Below are 15,305 nucleotides of genomic sequence, written 5' to 3' on the forward strand. Positions count from 1 at the left end.
TTTGACATTATAGATTGTCTATGGTTCGTACGTATGACTGTGCGTATCAGTGATGTTTCTGTGTCAATCTCACTATAAATGAAGACGTTACAATTGACGTTGCGAAATAAGTAAGTTGCAGTCACATTGAATTTCTTAAAAAAATCAAGCATGAATTTAAGAAATTAACGTCAATTTTTTTTAAATTCTTGCTCTTTATTTGTATTTTTCTTATAACATGAGGAAAAACAATCAGGGCCTTACTTAAGATGATTTTATTTACGAGTAAAATCTCCTTCAGTTTATAGTAATACTTGGCTAATATTCGTAAGACAGTTAATAAACAAAAAAACAAAATTACTTTAGCCCCCAGAGGCTGAAATGGTGGTTTAGCTATGCTGTGGAACGCAAAAAGCAAGAGTAGTTAGTGAAAAGGTTACTTTTTACACAAAAAGGTTACTTTTTTAATATTTCGGGTAACTTCTCACAAGACCCAACTGGCAGCACTGGTGCGTATGACTGTCACGAGCGGGTATAGGGTTCATGTACTTTTAGTGGACTATTCAGTAACAGTAGCAAAAAACAGAATCAGTATTCAAACCTTAAATATGTAGATGTAGGATTATAATCAATAATACAATAAATATTTCACGTAGCTGTGATCAATTATTAGCATTCTATATTATTTTCTTCGTGGAATTGTTTTTTATGGTGGAAAAAAAAATGTTGTAAGCTGTCAATGTCACTGTGACATATTGATAATTTCATTTCGATTTCGATTCGATTTTGAATAATGTTGACTGTTGAATTAGCTTAATTTACATTTTAATTTTTACTCTTTGCTGTTGTTGAGTGTTTGTGTTCACCAAAGAATTTAAACTTCAAGTTTTTAATTTTAATCACATTTATAATGGTAGTATGTAAATTCTTTCAACGAGGCAATTGCTACTATGGCAACAGTTGCAGATTCGACCATACATATGATTCAAAATATTCTTATCGGGGTAAAATTTTATTGAAATTACTTAATTATTCAAAGTGAACAGCATGTTGAAACTCATTATTATTATTTTTTGTTTTATTTCAGCACCACAATACGAGACAACTAAAAGTAGTCACCCTGTGGCTAGTACTGTATCTTCAGGTCAAAGCAGTTCAGCATCGTCATTATTTCGTAGTGCCGTACAAAGTGTATCAAGTTTTGAAAACGCATCGAGTCACACATTCGCCGAGAGTCAACCCACGAGACCCTCTGTGTTTGACAGACTAGGCCCCCAACCCTCCAGCAATCAGAACCAAGCCAGGTCACTCTTCGCACAAGCTAACCAGAATGTGAATGAACAAAATACCAATGTATTCCAAACCCAAAACCGATCTTCAAATGTATTCCAAACTCAAAACCAATCTTCAAATGTATTCCAAACACTTAATCAACCTTCAAATGTATTCCAAACACATAACCAACCTTCAAATGTATTCCAAACACATAATCAAATGTCAAACGATTTCCAAATGCATAACCAATCCCCAAATGTGTTTCAAACTAACACACCACACAATGCTTTTCAATCACAAAACCAATCTGCAAGTGCAAAATCATTGTTTGCCCAGGCAACACAAAGCATATTTGGCCAACAACCTAACTCCAATACAAATGCAAGCCATCAGCCAAGTTCTGTATCTAATAGTACAAAAAATGTTTTTCATATATCAAATCAACCAGCACCTAATGTGTTTAGTACAAATGTTTTTGAACAAAATCAAATAAATGACGATGATATTTACAGTAAAATTGAGGATTTGTCCCAAACTGATATTGATGCGTTTGAGAGTGATCATTTCAAATTGGGTTTTATACCAGAGTTACCACCAACAAGGGCTCTTTGTGCTATGTAGACTATTTGCTTAGATACTGTCTTGTATATAAAATAAATGTTTCATTTACGAGTAAATGAGCATCAAGTAATTTGCAAATACAAACCTTAAACAAAACACTTTGATCTGTCCTATGCTCAGTTTGCTCTGATTTTTGGGGTTTTATTGGAAACAGCTTTATTATTGAACTATTAGGTATTTGGAGTTCCTTTTCTTTCACTATTCTAAAACTGCTGAAACACGTATGGACAGTTATTACATGAAATATCTATATAAAAGTAACTCAAGGATACATATATGATATATAACGATGGCAAGGATCCACAGGAAGGATACTGCTTTTTACTTTTATGACAAACTAAATTATTTTTATAAATTGTAAGATTTATATTTTCTGAAATAACTGCTGTGTTTTTTGTTGGCATTTGTTTGTAGCATTGGTTTTCTAAATTGGTGGTAGAGTGGCAGACTTACTTTTGTACTGTTTCAAATAAATTTCATTTGATTTTGTGAATAAACAGGATTTTTTTTAAACATAGAATATTTGCCATATTTTTTAAATATATCCAATATTTGCATTCCCCTGATGAAAAGATGATGTGTTAGTTTGTGAACCCCAACCCAGTGATGAGTCCAGCCCCTCTACCACTGAACTATTAAGTTAATTGATAATTCACTCTAGTTTCCTAGTCAGCAAGCCCATTGTTCATTAGGATTTTAATGAACTAGAACAAACTTTGTTTTAGAATTACAATTTATAGCATAATAACTATGCATTTATTAATTCATAGCATCATAATTATTTAAACAAGTAAGGATCTTGGATCTTTTGACGGCCGCGTGGCGCAGTGGGTAGTGACCCTGCTTTCTGCATCCACGGCCGTGGGTTCGATTCCCACAACTGGAAAATATATGTGTGATGTTCATGGGTGTTTTCCAGTGTCTGTGTGTATTTATACATTATATAAGTATTTATATGTAGTATATAATTGTATATTAATATTATAATATCAACTATCTTAGCACCCATAACACAAGCTATACTGTATGCTTACTTTGGGGCTAGATAGTGATGTGTATTGTTTAAGTATATTTATTTATTTATTTATTATTTATTATTTGGATAAAACTATTGAAGATGATAAAAAATTATGACAAGCACATACTATGTGATCATGATGACCAATAATTCTATTAACTTATTGTATAATGTAAATAAAATATTGATTTTTAATGTAATAATAGGTTTTTATTTGTATACCTACTACCTACCTGAAGACTGAAAGATTGACTGAAGGCAGAAATGAGTGTATTGTCTGTGGGATTGCATCATGTAAATTGATATTTTATAGAGCATCGGATGCCAGCGACTTAACTGTCTTATGTTATGCTGTCTTCTTGGAGCCAATATGGTATAGCCCAAAGTAGCAGTGGCTGCATAATGACTGATGCTGACCCTAAGATCGCCGACCATCATTGAAGCAGAAACTTCAAATCACTTATCCTAGTGGTCCAAGATCTGACATTTGAAATATATCTATACCCTCATCTGTTATTTATTAATGATATGAAATAATTGATAGACAATATTCAGTGACACATTTTTCAATAACTATGTCAATGTGAATGTTTTCTGTCTTTAATTTCTCATCACAAATAAATAACAGATGAGGGTACATCTCAGACCAATTATAGAAGGACCTGTATCGCACTCATACTCACGAACAAAATTGTCTGTCATTTTCTGAGGAACACGAGCTTAGATTTGGTATAATCTTATACTAAACTAGAAGTTTTTGCCCGTTTTTTACACAATTCAATTACACAAAAAGGTTTTTTTACGGAGCTCTTTAACCGACGAATACGATTACAACTATTTAACGTCGATTCTATAGAGACAGTTTTTATAATCGCATTAGATCGTTGATCATATACTTTGACAGAAAAGTAACGTCTAGCGAGGCAGGTCCTATACAATAAATGGTCTGAGGGGTACATAATCCTTGCCAGATCTCGTACCATATAAGGAGGAAGGTCTGACCTTGGGCATCATTAACGATGCAGATGGGTTTAAAATGAAAATCATCATTGATCTAATAAAGCGTTTAATTGTCGATCTCGCCCAGGTAGACGGTCTTGTCGCTGGAGGCGGACAGCAGCACGGGCTCGCTGCGGTGGAAGTGCACGTCGGTGACGGCGCCGTGGTGGCCCGGCAGCTTGTACAGCACGCGCCGCGACGTCGTGTCCCACACGTACAGGAAGCGGTCCGACGAGCCCGCCGCCACCTGCCGCCCACCACACGTTATACTCCTTCCCCTCCCGTCGCCCGCATACCATGCGAGTGTCATCAACGAACTTAGCCAAACCATTGCCAAGCTATAGTGCGTGCTGATGTTACAAATGAGCTTTTTTCTGTGAGCTGTGATAGACCAGTGGAATTGACCTGTGCCTCCGATTCCAGAGGATGCGGGTTCAAATCCGGTACTCTAAACCTCCAACTTTTCATTTGTGTGCATTTTAAGAAAATTAAATATCACGTGTTTCAAACGGTGAAGGAAAAACATCGTGAGGAAACTTGCATACCAGAGAATTTCCGCTTTCATTCTGAGATGAGACTCGAGCTCAGCAGTGAGCCGAATATGGGTTGATAATGATGAATGACTAAGGTCATTCTCTCATTAATACATTGCAGTTGTGTTAACTGCAATGCAACTGCTAGCTAGCCCAGACAAAACGGAAATAAATAACTTCAGAATAAAAGATAATAAAGCAGCAAACGTATACATCACCATATTTTTTTTCCAACAACAATCTGCAAATCACTGACCTCTTATAATAAAAGGACGCACAATCATGTAGAAAATTTCACTTTATAACTGGTCAGGTTTACTTTGACAGTTTTAGAATTTTTGGTAAAAAAATTATACCTAAAGGCATTTAAATATAGTTCAATATTCAATAAAATCCCAAATTCAGAGCAAATTCAACATTAAGGATTGAGTTTAAGGTTGAATTTGCAAATGTGACTACTTGAACTGGGTGCCAAGAAGTTCTGTTTGACACTCATTGAGTGGAGACGTTTTTTGGTCGTTGATTGTGCATCCACTTTTTAATAGGAGATCGATGCTTCAAACAGACAAACTTGATATGTCATAATTAAAATAAACCATTGTGAATACCTTGGAGCCATCGGGGGACCAAGCACATCGCAACAGGTTCTTCTCAAAGTTGTGCTGGTGTCCCGACATGAGCTTGACGCAGCGCTCGGACGGCGCGAAGGGCCGCACGTCCCAGATCCGCAGCGTGTTGTCCATGGAGTTGGACAGCAAGTATGAACCGTCGTATGAGAGGGACATGCCTGGGGATGAGTACACAGAAACATGCTATAAGTAGCTGACACAGCAACCATTCTTTATTCTTTCATACAAATGGAAAGCTACATTATCAGCGAGTAACGGAGGTTATATTTTACTCTAGTAATTCCATGCGAATTTTGTTTTTTTTTTTTTACAATTAATCTGTGATCACTCCCAGTAGGCCCAGCGTTAATAGAATAGAAATAGAGAAATGTTGACAAATAGTAGCAGAGTTGTCTCAGTTCCATCTCACATCATCATCATCACAACACAATGAAAGAGATAGCAATATTTCCAATTGTGCCGCTTCTAGTTGATATTTGTCCTCTTCATGAAATATGTTCACGACTTTTATGAATGTGTTGTAAAAGTATATCAGTATTCTAACAGGAATAAGAACTAGGTATGATAAGACAGTGCAAAATAGTCAAACAATATTATAATTAAACCTAATTCATTAAATATTAATAAAGTTTAAAAAAAATGGATGGAAACCCAAGGATTTCTTACCAGTTATAGTGTCTGTATGTCCTTTAATCTTATAAGATATTTGATTATTCCTAATGTCCCACACTTTGATTACATTGTCTATGCCACCGGAAATTATTTTCTCTGCTGTGTCATTAAACAATACTGATGTGACCGGGTAGCCACTGTCAAATGATGCTATGGGGTTCCTCTTCCTAGCATCCCATAGTTTTATGGTATTGTCATCTGAAGCTGATACTATTAACTCTGGGCCTCGTCTCGCTCCTGAAAAATGGAGAACATGAATAAAACTGTCAATTTAGTAGAAAGATTAAACTTAAATCATGTTCTGTTTTCTACACAATCATCAGAACTTGAACTTCCTTTGGCATTGAGTTATAAAATTGAATATTGACACCACAAAGTACACTTTACATATACAAACAGTGTCAGATAGTGCTTTTTTTTTCTTCTTTTTTTTCTCGCTGGGAAAGTGTCAGATAGTACTAAACCAACATATTTTTTTTTTTTTTGTTCTATGTTATACATATATCATGCAACCAGTCAAAAAGACTATGGGATGGGTTTTAGGTTGGATGTTAGTAAGTGATATGAGTATCCCCCACTGGAGACATTTATAATGACATACAAGTAATATACAAAAATAACATTGAATTGTCTGAAAATAACTATGTTCTCTCAAGTCCTTTACACAAACCTAATACACAAACAAGCTTTTTTAAAATTATTGACCGTTTGTTTGTCTAGGCTAATCTCTAGGATGGCTGAACAAATTTCTTTCTTTCACTGGTAAAGGTAGGAGAAGGTATTGTGCAACATATAAGCTATATAGGATAAATTCTTTTTATCCTGAGAAAATTCATGGTTCCCACAGGATTTGTGAAAACTTGTATTTCAGATGGGCGAAGATGTGGGTGTACACTAGTCTATAATATTTCATTTAAGGTCTAATGTATTATAAACCTTGAATTACCATTGACAGAGTTGACAAAGTTAGCATGCCCTTTGAGTTTCTTGATCCTCTGGCCGGTGGGAACGTCCCACACGGCCACTGTGTTATCCGTCGCGCCCGTGTACATGTGTGCGCCGTCGGGGGAGAAGCACAGCTCCATGACTGCGCCCGTGTGTCCCTTCATCACCATGACATTGTCACATTGCCCGTACACATTCCATAAAACTGGAAAATGAAATTATTACAATCATGGCCAAACATCTGGTTAGCTTAGGTGGTGAAATATGAGGAGGACCTCATGAATACAAAAGGCATGAATTTCATGTTGGTTAATTAAATATTGAGCTTTTATTCTCCCAAGAAATTTTCAGTAAGCAAGCCAGAGTTGGGAAGTTTGTGGTATTTCCAGCTTTTTGCCTTAAAAAGCATGTTAATCCGTTGGTTCCAATAATTATGATTATAATATGGTCATAATCTCTGACATTTTTACCAAGCCAATCAATATTGAAGCAGCATCAGTAGTTCCAAAACACTTCTTCAAGAAGAGAGACATGATCCTATTGTGATCCATTAAAAATGACTGATTATAATGAAGTTTAATAGAACACAAAATATGATAAAACCAAATATTTTAATTCTTTCCTGTACAACTGTCAGCTCATGCTGCTCATAAAGCTACTTCCAGAATTTTCATGTACTTTTTTTTAAAGTAGATTAAGCTAAGCCTGTACAGCATTATTCTCATTATTCATATATAACTTTGTTCTATGGACGAAAAGTTCTAGGAAAACAGTAGCTATTCACTATGGTAAAGTTGTGATTAGCCACTAATCTATACTTATATTACAAAGAGCTAAAGTTTCTGATGTTGTAGGGAAAGGTAATCTCTGGTTTTACTGAACTAATTTTGAAAATTCTTTTACAACAAGGTAGCCTGTTATATGTGAGCGTCTTAAGCTATATTTGATCTGCATATTCTCACGGGAACGGAAACTATGCAGGTGAAACCATGGGGCGTGGATTATAGGATATAAAGTACTAATTTATATGATTTTCTTACATATTTGCCTGTCAAAGCCTGCTGATGCTAAATGTTTGCCTTCAGGATGAAACTTGGCTGTGAATATCTCACCCTGATGGCCCTCCAACAACATGATTGGAGCGTAGAGATTTGATGTTCTAGGTACCTGAAATATGTAAGATCTAGATTATTTAACTGTGTACTAGAAACAACAGAAGTACAGTTGTAATGAGTTCCGATTGGTATTCACTTCTTAAAATGTTTATAGCTTATTGTAAATGTGAATTCTCAACGATATAAATGTAGCTAGCATTATATTAAAGGAAAATACTTATAATGTCGACTTACGGATGAGGTTACCACAGCTTTTTCTCTTGTTCCAATAACTGATACTTCATGGCGGGTTTTCTTTGCTGGTACTACTGAATATTCTTCTCCTCTTCTTTTAATCTCCATTTCGGGCATTATTCATCAACCTTTTTCTTAAAATTAATCTTATTTTCTTACATCGGCGAAGAAAACAAACGTTTGTTTTGACTTTCTATATTTTTTTATATTGTACACTACTTTGGTTCTGGAGTTCTGGGTTTTATAATTTGACAGTGACATAGACAAAATTCTATTGAAAAACCAATAGTCCAAAATTATCGATGGTATAGAAATTGCTGTTTCTCTAATCTCTTTGGTTTAAATAATATGGATTTCAGAACCCAAGGCTGCTGTAATTTCTAAAAAAAATGTTGTCATAACAAATTTAAATTATTCTTTTTGCAATTTCTAAAATTTTTAAAATTATTATGAATTTTAAATAATTTTAACTTAATGTCTCGTTAAGGATGACAAAATTACAACTAACGCTGGCCATTATAAAGCCACATGCAGTCAAGAATCCCGTCGCTCTTTCGTACATAAGAAATGTTATCAAGAATAACTTTGTTGTTATTAAAACAAAAAGGATCATTTTGGACACTGAAGCAGCGGGTAATTTTTACAAGGAGCACGTAGAAAAGTTCTTTTTCAACCGCCTAGTTACATTTATGGCTAGGTTAGTATAATTAATTTTAATACATTTTAATTTAAAAAGCACGCAACTCACCACCGAATGCTTATTGTTTAAGAATATAAAGTCCACTACAGCGCCAAATATACCACCACATTGATATAGCTGATGTATTTTATAAAATTGTTTCTTCTGTGCTAATCTACAAGTAGGTACAATACAGTAGTTACTATAAAGTTACATACAGACTTTTAAATTAACTTTTTCAGTGGTAGTATAGACCTGCATATAATGGGGCACGTACATGCAGTGGAGCTGTGGCGGCGCATGCTGGGCCCCACCAAAGTGTACAAAGCTCAATTTCAAGAGCCTCACTGTTTGCGAGGCATGTTTGGTATATCTGACACCAGGAACGTTGCTCATGGTTCAGGTATAAACTATACTACTATTATAAAGCTGAGGAGTCTGTTTGTTTGAATGTGCTAATCTTGAGATTAACAAATTCAATCCAACAATCAATCAAGTTACTGAGAATTACTACTTTTTTCTAAGAAAAGGCTATATTTGTAATATCTTCTATTTAAAAAGTGAAAGGTATCATAAAATAATGAAAACCGCATGATGTACAAAGATGACATTTGGTAAGGAGGTAGTTTAGTTAGTACATTTCTGCTAAGAACAGATTTTGAGAAACCTGATAGGGAAGGTATAAGGGTAGACAAAGTCACAGGCCTTTAATAGTATATCATACACAAGTGGAACAACAAGTTACAGCTAGATAGTAGTTATATACATACTGGTTTTTTTTTCCATGCCATGCGCTATGTGCAGACTGCAGTGGCATGGTGCAGCAGCTTGGGTCACACCCACAATGTTGCATAAACAAACTTAAACAAAAACTATCAAATAAAATAGTTTTAAAAACTATTAGGTATACTCTGGTAATAATCACTTTTAGATTTGTTTTTATGGATAAAACACACAGTATTTTGTATTTTAAAAAATATTCTTTTTATTTACAGATTCACAATCATCAGCAGAGAGAGAGATAAAGTTCTTTTTCCCAGAGTTTTCCTTCTATAACTGGCACACAAACGACGAGGTTAGATATAGAAAAGGTCCCATTATGTTCAACAATCATCTATTCCAACATGTTAAAAAATTATAGGCCCTAATCCTCTAGCTTACAACGAAAGATATTAACAATTTTAACTGACTGTAAATAATTATGCATGAAACTGTTGTCAGAATAGTTATATATGCCACTGTCATGTAATGAGGGCCATGCTACATTGGCTAATTAAGTGCAGTGGCATACAATACTTTTTCTACAATCATTATTAAAAGAATTACAAAAAACTTAGTAATATTTAATTGGTGTTGGACATGGCTGATTTTGTATTGGTGTGACCTTATAGATTTTGTCTCTTATAAGGCTGAATTTTTGTAGCCAATGCCAGGGAACTAATACTACTACATGGAACTATTTACCTGTGTGGTAATGAACCTTACTAAACAACCCGTAGGAGTGGATAACTTTGTGATATGGTTTGAGTTGGATATGTTGGATATAGATGGATCAAGTTGGTATCATCCAAATTGGCCCACCTTTATATTGTGACTAGCGGACGCCCGTGAATTTTATATTGTAACGCCCGTCCGCTTTTGTTTGTTTGTTGGTCTATCGGAGATCAGTCTCTAGACCATAATCCGATCAAATGACTTTTTAGTATGTCGATTCGGGCTCTGCACATCCACTGATGTAGCGTCCCTCCAGGAATGAGTATATACTACTATACTATGTTGGCCAGTCGTGTTCGTTTCAGGCGGAATTTGCAGTCGCTGACGTCTAACAATTTGACAGCCAGGTTGTTTTTATGGCGCTCAAGCCTCTGTTTGTAGGCCTCTAGTGACCTGTCTATTTCCTCCTTAACAGGTGAAATGTTAAGATGGCTGTGTGTTTCTGCAGTCTTGACGAACCATGGTGCATTGCATATTACATTCAATACATTGTTTTGGAAGCGCTGAAGTATTTCAATGTTTGAGTGGCTAGCAGAGCCCCAGAGTTGAATACCGTAAGTCCATACTGGTTTTATAACACATTTATATATCAGCAGCTTGTTTTCCAGGCTTAGTGTGGATTTTCTCCCAATCAACCAATACAGTTCTCGAAATTTCATATTGGCCTGATCTCGTTTCACCTTAATGTGATCTCTCCAAGTCAATCTTCTATCCAGATGTACACCTAAATATTTTACGGTTGTTTGGTGGGGTAAGGTAATCTCGTCTAGTTTCACAGCAGGACAATCTCCCCTTCTTAACGTAAATGTTATGTGGCTTGATTTGGTTGCACTAGCTTTGATTCTCCATTTTTTGAGCCAGGAACAAGTTTTATTTAGGTGTTCTTGTAGATTTAGAGAAGCTATGTTGGGATCTACATTGCGTGAGAGCAGAGCAGTATCATCTGCATAAGTCGCTGTTATCACATTTTGGGACAAAGGCATGTCAGCTGTATAGATAGTATATAGGACGGGGCCCAGCACCGACCCCTGTGGTACTCCAGCTTCGATTTTGTAGAAATTAGACAATTGGTCATTACATTTGACTTGGAATATGCGTTCGGAGAGATACGATTTTATGAGCATATATGCTGTGTTTGGCATGCACTGTTTTACTTTATATATAAGGCCTTTATGCCAAACACGATCAAAAGCCTGTTGGATGTCTAGAAAAGCAGCTGAACAGTATTCTTTTCGTTCTAGTGTCTGACGAATAGTGTGTGCCACTCTGTGAATCTGCTCTGTTGTTCCATGATGGGCCCGGAAGCCAAACTGGTGATCTGGTAATATTTTTTGGTCTTCTAAGACAGGTTCTAATCGTTTAAGGAATAGTTTCTCAAACAGTTTTGATAGTACTGGGAGAAGACTTATTGGTCTGTATGAAGACACATTTGTAGGAGACTTTCCTGGCTTGGCTATCATATTTATTATGGAGACTTTCCAGAGTGACGGGAAATGTTGTGTTCTCAATATTGCATTGAACAATACTGTTAGTAGTATGACTCCTTTTTTTGGCAACTGTTTTAAGACTTCAGCTGTGATGAGGTCATAGCCGGGTGCTTTCTTTAGTTTTAGCTGGTTTATTTCTTTAAGAATTTCTTTTGGGTTAACTGGTCTCATTGGAATCGATAATTGCTGGTCACTCTCAGTAACTTTGTTGATTTCATCTTCTGTTTCTGAAGGATCGGGATCATTTGGTTTAAATACCTCCTGCAGGAATTGAGCAAATAGCTCGGCTTTTTCTGTAGGGGTTCTAGCCCAGTTACCATCAGATTTTTTAAGAGGTGGCACATAATCTGTTGACTTTTTGAGAGGTTTGGTCATTTTATAAAGAGAGTAGTCTTCTAGATTTATAAGGAGAAAGTGTCTGTAGTTGATCTTGTAGGGTCATATTTTCATTTTCATCCATCATAACTTTAATTTCTTTTTTCGCCTTGTTGAGTAACCGCTTATCATGACTGCTCCTGCTTGCGTGCCATCGTCTCCTAAGGCTCCTCTTGTCAGCTATTTTTTGCCGGATTTCTGCAGGGTAATACAGGCTCTGAGGTGTAGATTCTAGGTATGGAGTAGACAACCACGCCGCCTCTTGTATTAGGTTAGTAGCGTATAAAACTGCGTCATCGATCTCTTTTGCTGTTTTTAATGAAATTCGTAAGTTAACCTTGTCGTCTATGTAGTCTCGGAAGGCTTCCCAGTCTGTTTTCTTATTATAAAGGGTCTCGCGTGGTTCCTTCAGGATAACTGTAGTGCTCAAGGTACATATGACTGGAGTGTGATCAGAAGATCCATCTAGACAAGTTTTGATTTTTGTGTATAAACCAGACATTCCCTTAGTGATAAAGAAGTCAATAAGATCTGGAGTTTTAGTACGATCACTTGGCCAGTGAGTTGGTTCGCCACCTGACAGTACATTGAGGTGGTTTCTTTCAACTGCCTTTCTTAGTTCTCGTCCTCTAGTAGTGACCAGTCTTGAACCCCATAAGGTATTCTTGGCGTTCCAGTCACCACCTGCAATATATTTACTACCAAGTGTTTGAAAGAACTCAACATACATTTCTTCAGAAATCTTATGTTTGGGAGGACAATACACGGCTGCAACATTTAGGGTTCCTTGCCAGTCGTCTATAGATACTATGGAGGCCTGTAGGAATTCATGTTTAAAGTTACGAAGAACATGTTGTTTTATATTTTCTCTAATTACTACTGCAGCTCCAGCATGTGATGTTCCATCTGGATGGTTAGTGAAATATATATTGTATCCCTTTAATTTAACTGTTCTTTCATCAGTCATATGTGTTTCAGTCAGTAAGAGAATGTCTATTTTATTTAGGTTGATAAAGATTTCTACTTCATGTTTGTTTGGTGATAGACCATTTATATTCCATGTAGCAATCTTTAAGGATTTCTCTGGTTACATTGGGCTATTAATGTCGTTAGGAGTCCCATTAAGGTACCTAGTTGTTGGATGAGGATATCAATCTTCTCTGATTGTTTTAAGATTACTTGTTCTAACAAGTTAGTTGGCTGAGCTTGGGTGCTCTGTTTCGATTTATCCCAATAACCAATTTTTTCAGGATCTGGTATGTGGGATTGTTGTTGTTGTGTGTTTTCTTTCTTACTAGATGGACCTTGTTTAGAAAGTGAACTTCTGGTGTTCAGTGGAGGAAAGTCATCAAGGTTAAAAGGCATTTGAGGCTTTTGAGTGTGTGTACTTGTTTTCTTATTTTGATTGTGGTTCGAGTCTACTTTTTTGGCTCCCATAATTTTTCTTGCTCGTATTTCTTTGTATACCTGACAACCTTTATAATTTGCAGGGTGATTTCCGAGACATAGGGTGCAAGTAGCTGGAGAGTTTCTGTCTTTTTTAGGACAGTCTGTGGTTCGATGCCCTTGTGCACATTTAACACATCGAAACGGACGCATACAATTATTTTTTGTGTGCCCATATTGTTGACATCTAGTACATTGTGGGATGTCATATGTTTTCTTTGGATCCTTGACTCTTGTGTTGTATATGAATTCGATGTCTTTTACCTTGATGTTGTTAGGAGCAGGTTCTAGGTTCACGAAAAACATGTTCAATGGCATCTTATTTTTTCTGGATCTCGCACATATTACTTCACCTCTGACTGTGTTACCAGATTTCTCCATTGCTTCTTTAATTGCTTCCACTGGTGTTGTGTGGTGTAGATTTTTAACCACTATTCTATAGCATTTATTCTGCTTTTGAGTGAATGTATGGCCTATGAGTCCATTTTTACGCATCAGTTCAATAATGTTTTTGTACACCTCAGTACTTTGTGTAGCAATCCTAAGTTGGTTTCTATTAATTACTTTGTAGGTGTAGCTATCACTCGGTATAGTACTGATCAGCAATTCTGTTAGTTTGGAAACATCATCTATTCCATAGACAACTATAGGTGGAGGTTTGATAACCTTTTTTGGATGTTCTATCATTGGTTCATCAGTCAAGTCTATAGGCAGTCCACTAAAACTGTTGGACGTATTGATTTTTCCATCTTCGGTTAGTATGGTTGGTGGACTATTAACTTTTTTTCGTTTTGGGTTCCTTGTTGTCGGTAACCTTTGCCAAGAGGGTGGCAATTGGTTGTCATGTGTTTCACCACATGAGCTATTTTTCTCTGGCGTCACCAGGTGTGGCGCATTTGTGGACTTATTTGTTGTGGTGATATTCCCTAGGGATGAAGATCTAGGTCTTGAAACAAAAAGGCTTGGATGGAAAGCCTGCTGCATAAGCTTCTTAGTAGTACCAGTAGCATTTACTAATAAAGGAGCCTGGTTCTCCGCTCCTGTATAGTCTTCGGTAGCTAATTTCTCACTCACAGGCCCGGGTACCTGTGAGCGCCGGGCGCTGGCCGGGTCGCATGGCAAATCGCATTTCTCATATTCGGACATTTTCATAATATAAAAAGGGTTGGGAAAATATTAATAGTACTTTCCCAAGGCACTACACTCAGATTTTTCGAACAAACCACGTTCTGGCTCCTGCTAGCCAACCGATAATCGGCGAACTACTCTTTTAGAGGGGATTTAATCCCTCTTGGCCCGTAGTAGCCAATGGACAGGTTATTTACCGCCGCCTGTGACTCGGCGTTGTTGCTCGTTTAGCACCACCCAGGGGACACGTATAGGGTGGGCTTGGAAGTCAATGTAAACTTTCAAATTTGAGCCTGATATGTCCAGTGGTTTGGGCTGTGCGTTAATAAATCACTATGTCAGTTAATATGTAAAGATAGCAGTTGGTCATTACCAAAGCAGTCTTGTACAAAGTACAAACTACTGTGAGAAATTATTTATATGCCGATTGTTAAACTTTGTTGCCTAGTTTAAAAAAATAGGATATTGTATTGTTGTTTATAATAGTTTTAGGCTTGTCAAATAAATTATTTTATTAATAATTTTAGTGCAGTTTTTATTTTGAGTAAAGGAGTTCCATATTTGTATTATTTGTGTGCCTAGTGGCAGATACCGTGACGATCGCGTAAACGTAATTTCTAAGGAATTGAAACAGCGCCATCTAGTGGCTATACTGCACAACTGTTTCAATTCCATA

The 15,305-nt window shown here is 36.4% G+C and overlaps 3 protein-coding genes across 3 annotated transcripts; 2 read left to right on the forward strand and 1 right to left on the reverse strand.

The window, feature by feature from the left end:
- Positions 1–530: 530 nt before the first annotated feature.
- Positions 531–3,096, forward strand: LOC112044085 (uncharacterized). Its single transcript, XM_024079822.2, has 2 exons — positions 531–983; positions 1,067–3,096. Exons 1-2 carry the CDS (start codon positions 890–892, stop codon positions 1,873–1,875), a joined length of 903 nt encoding a protein of 300 aa, XP_023935590.1. The 5' UTR covers positions 531–889; the 3' UTR covers positions 1,876–3,096.
- Positions 3,097–3,942: 846 nt separating this feature from the next.
- On the reverse strand, positions 3,943–8,246 carry LOC112044086 (U5 small nuclear ribonucleoprotein 40 kDa protein). Its single transcript, XM_024079823.2, has 6 exons — positions 8,021–8,246; positions 7,712–7,838; positions 6,673–6,876; positions 5,721–5,963; positions 5,034–5,212; positions 3,943–4,139 (listed from the first exon to the last, which is right to left on the reverse strand). Exons 1-6 carry the CDS (start codon positions 8,135–8,137, stop codon positions 3,960–3,962), a joined length of 1,050 nt encoding a protein of 349 aa, XP_023935591.1. The 5' UTR covers positions 8,138–8,246; the 3' UTR covers positions 3,943–3,959.
- Positions 8,247–8,385: 139 nt separating this feature from the next.
- Positions 8,386–15,152, forward strand: LOC112044087 (nucleoside diphosphate kinase 6). The gene is made up of 3 exons (XM_024079824.2): positions 8,386–8,717; positions 8,942–9,102; positions 9,695–15,152. Exons 1-3 carry the CDS (start codon positions 8,509–8,511, stop codon positions 9,838–9,840), a joined length of 516 nt encoding a protein of 171 aa, XP_023935592.1. The 5' UTR covers positions 8,386–8,508; the 3' UTR covers positions 9,841–15,152.
- The last annotated feature ends 153 nt before the right edge of the window (positions 15,153–15,305 follow it).

The sequence above is a fragment of the Bicyclus anynana genome, chromosome 19 (assembly GCF_947172395.1).
Source record: "Bicyclus anynana chromosome 19, ilBicAnyn1.1, whole genome shotgun sequence".
Classification (NCBI taxonomy): domain Eukaryota; kingdom Metazoa; phylum Arthropoda; class Insecta; order Lepidoptera; family Nymphalidae; genus Bicyclus; species Bicyclus anynana.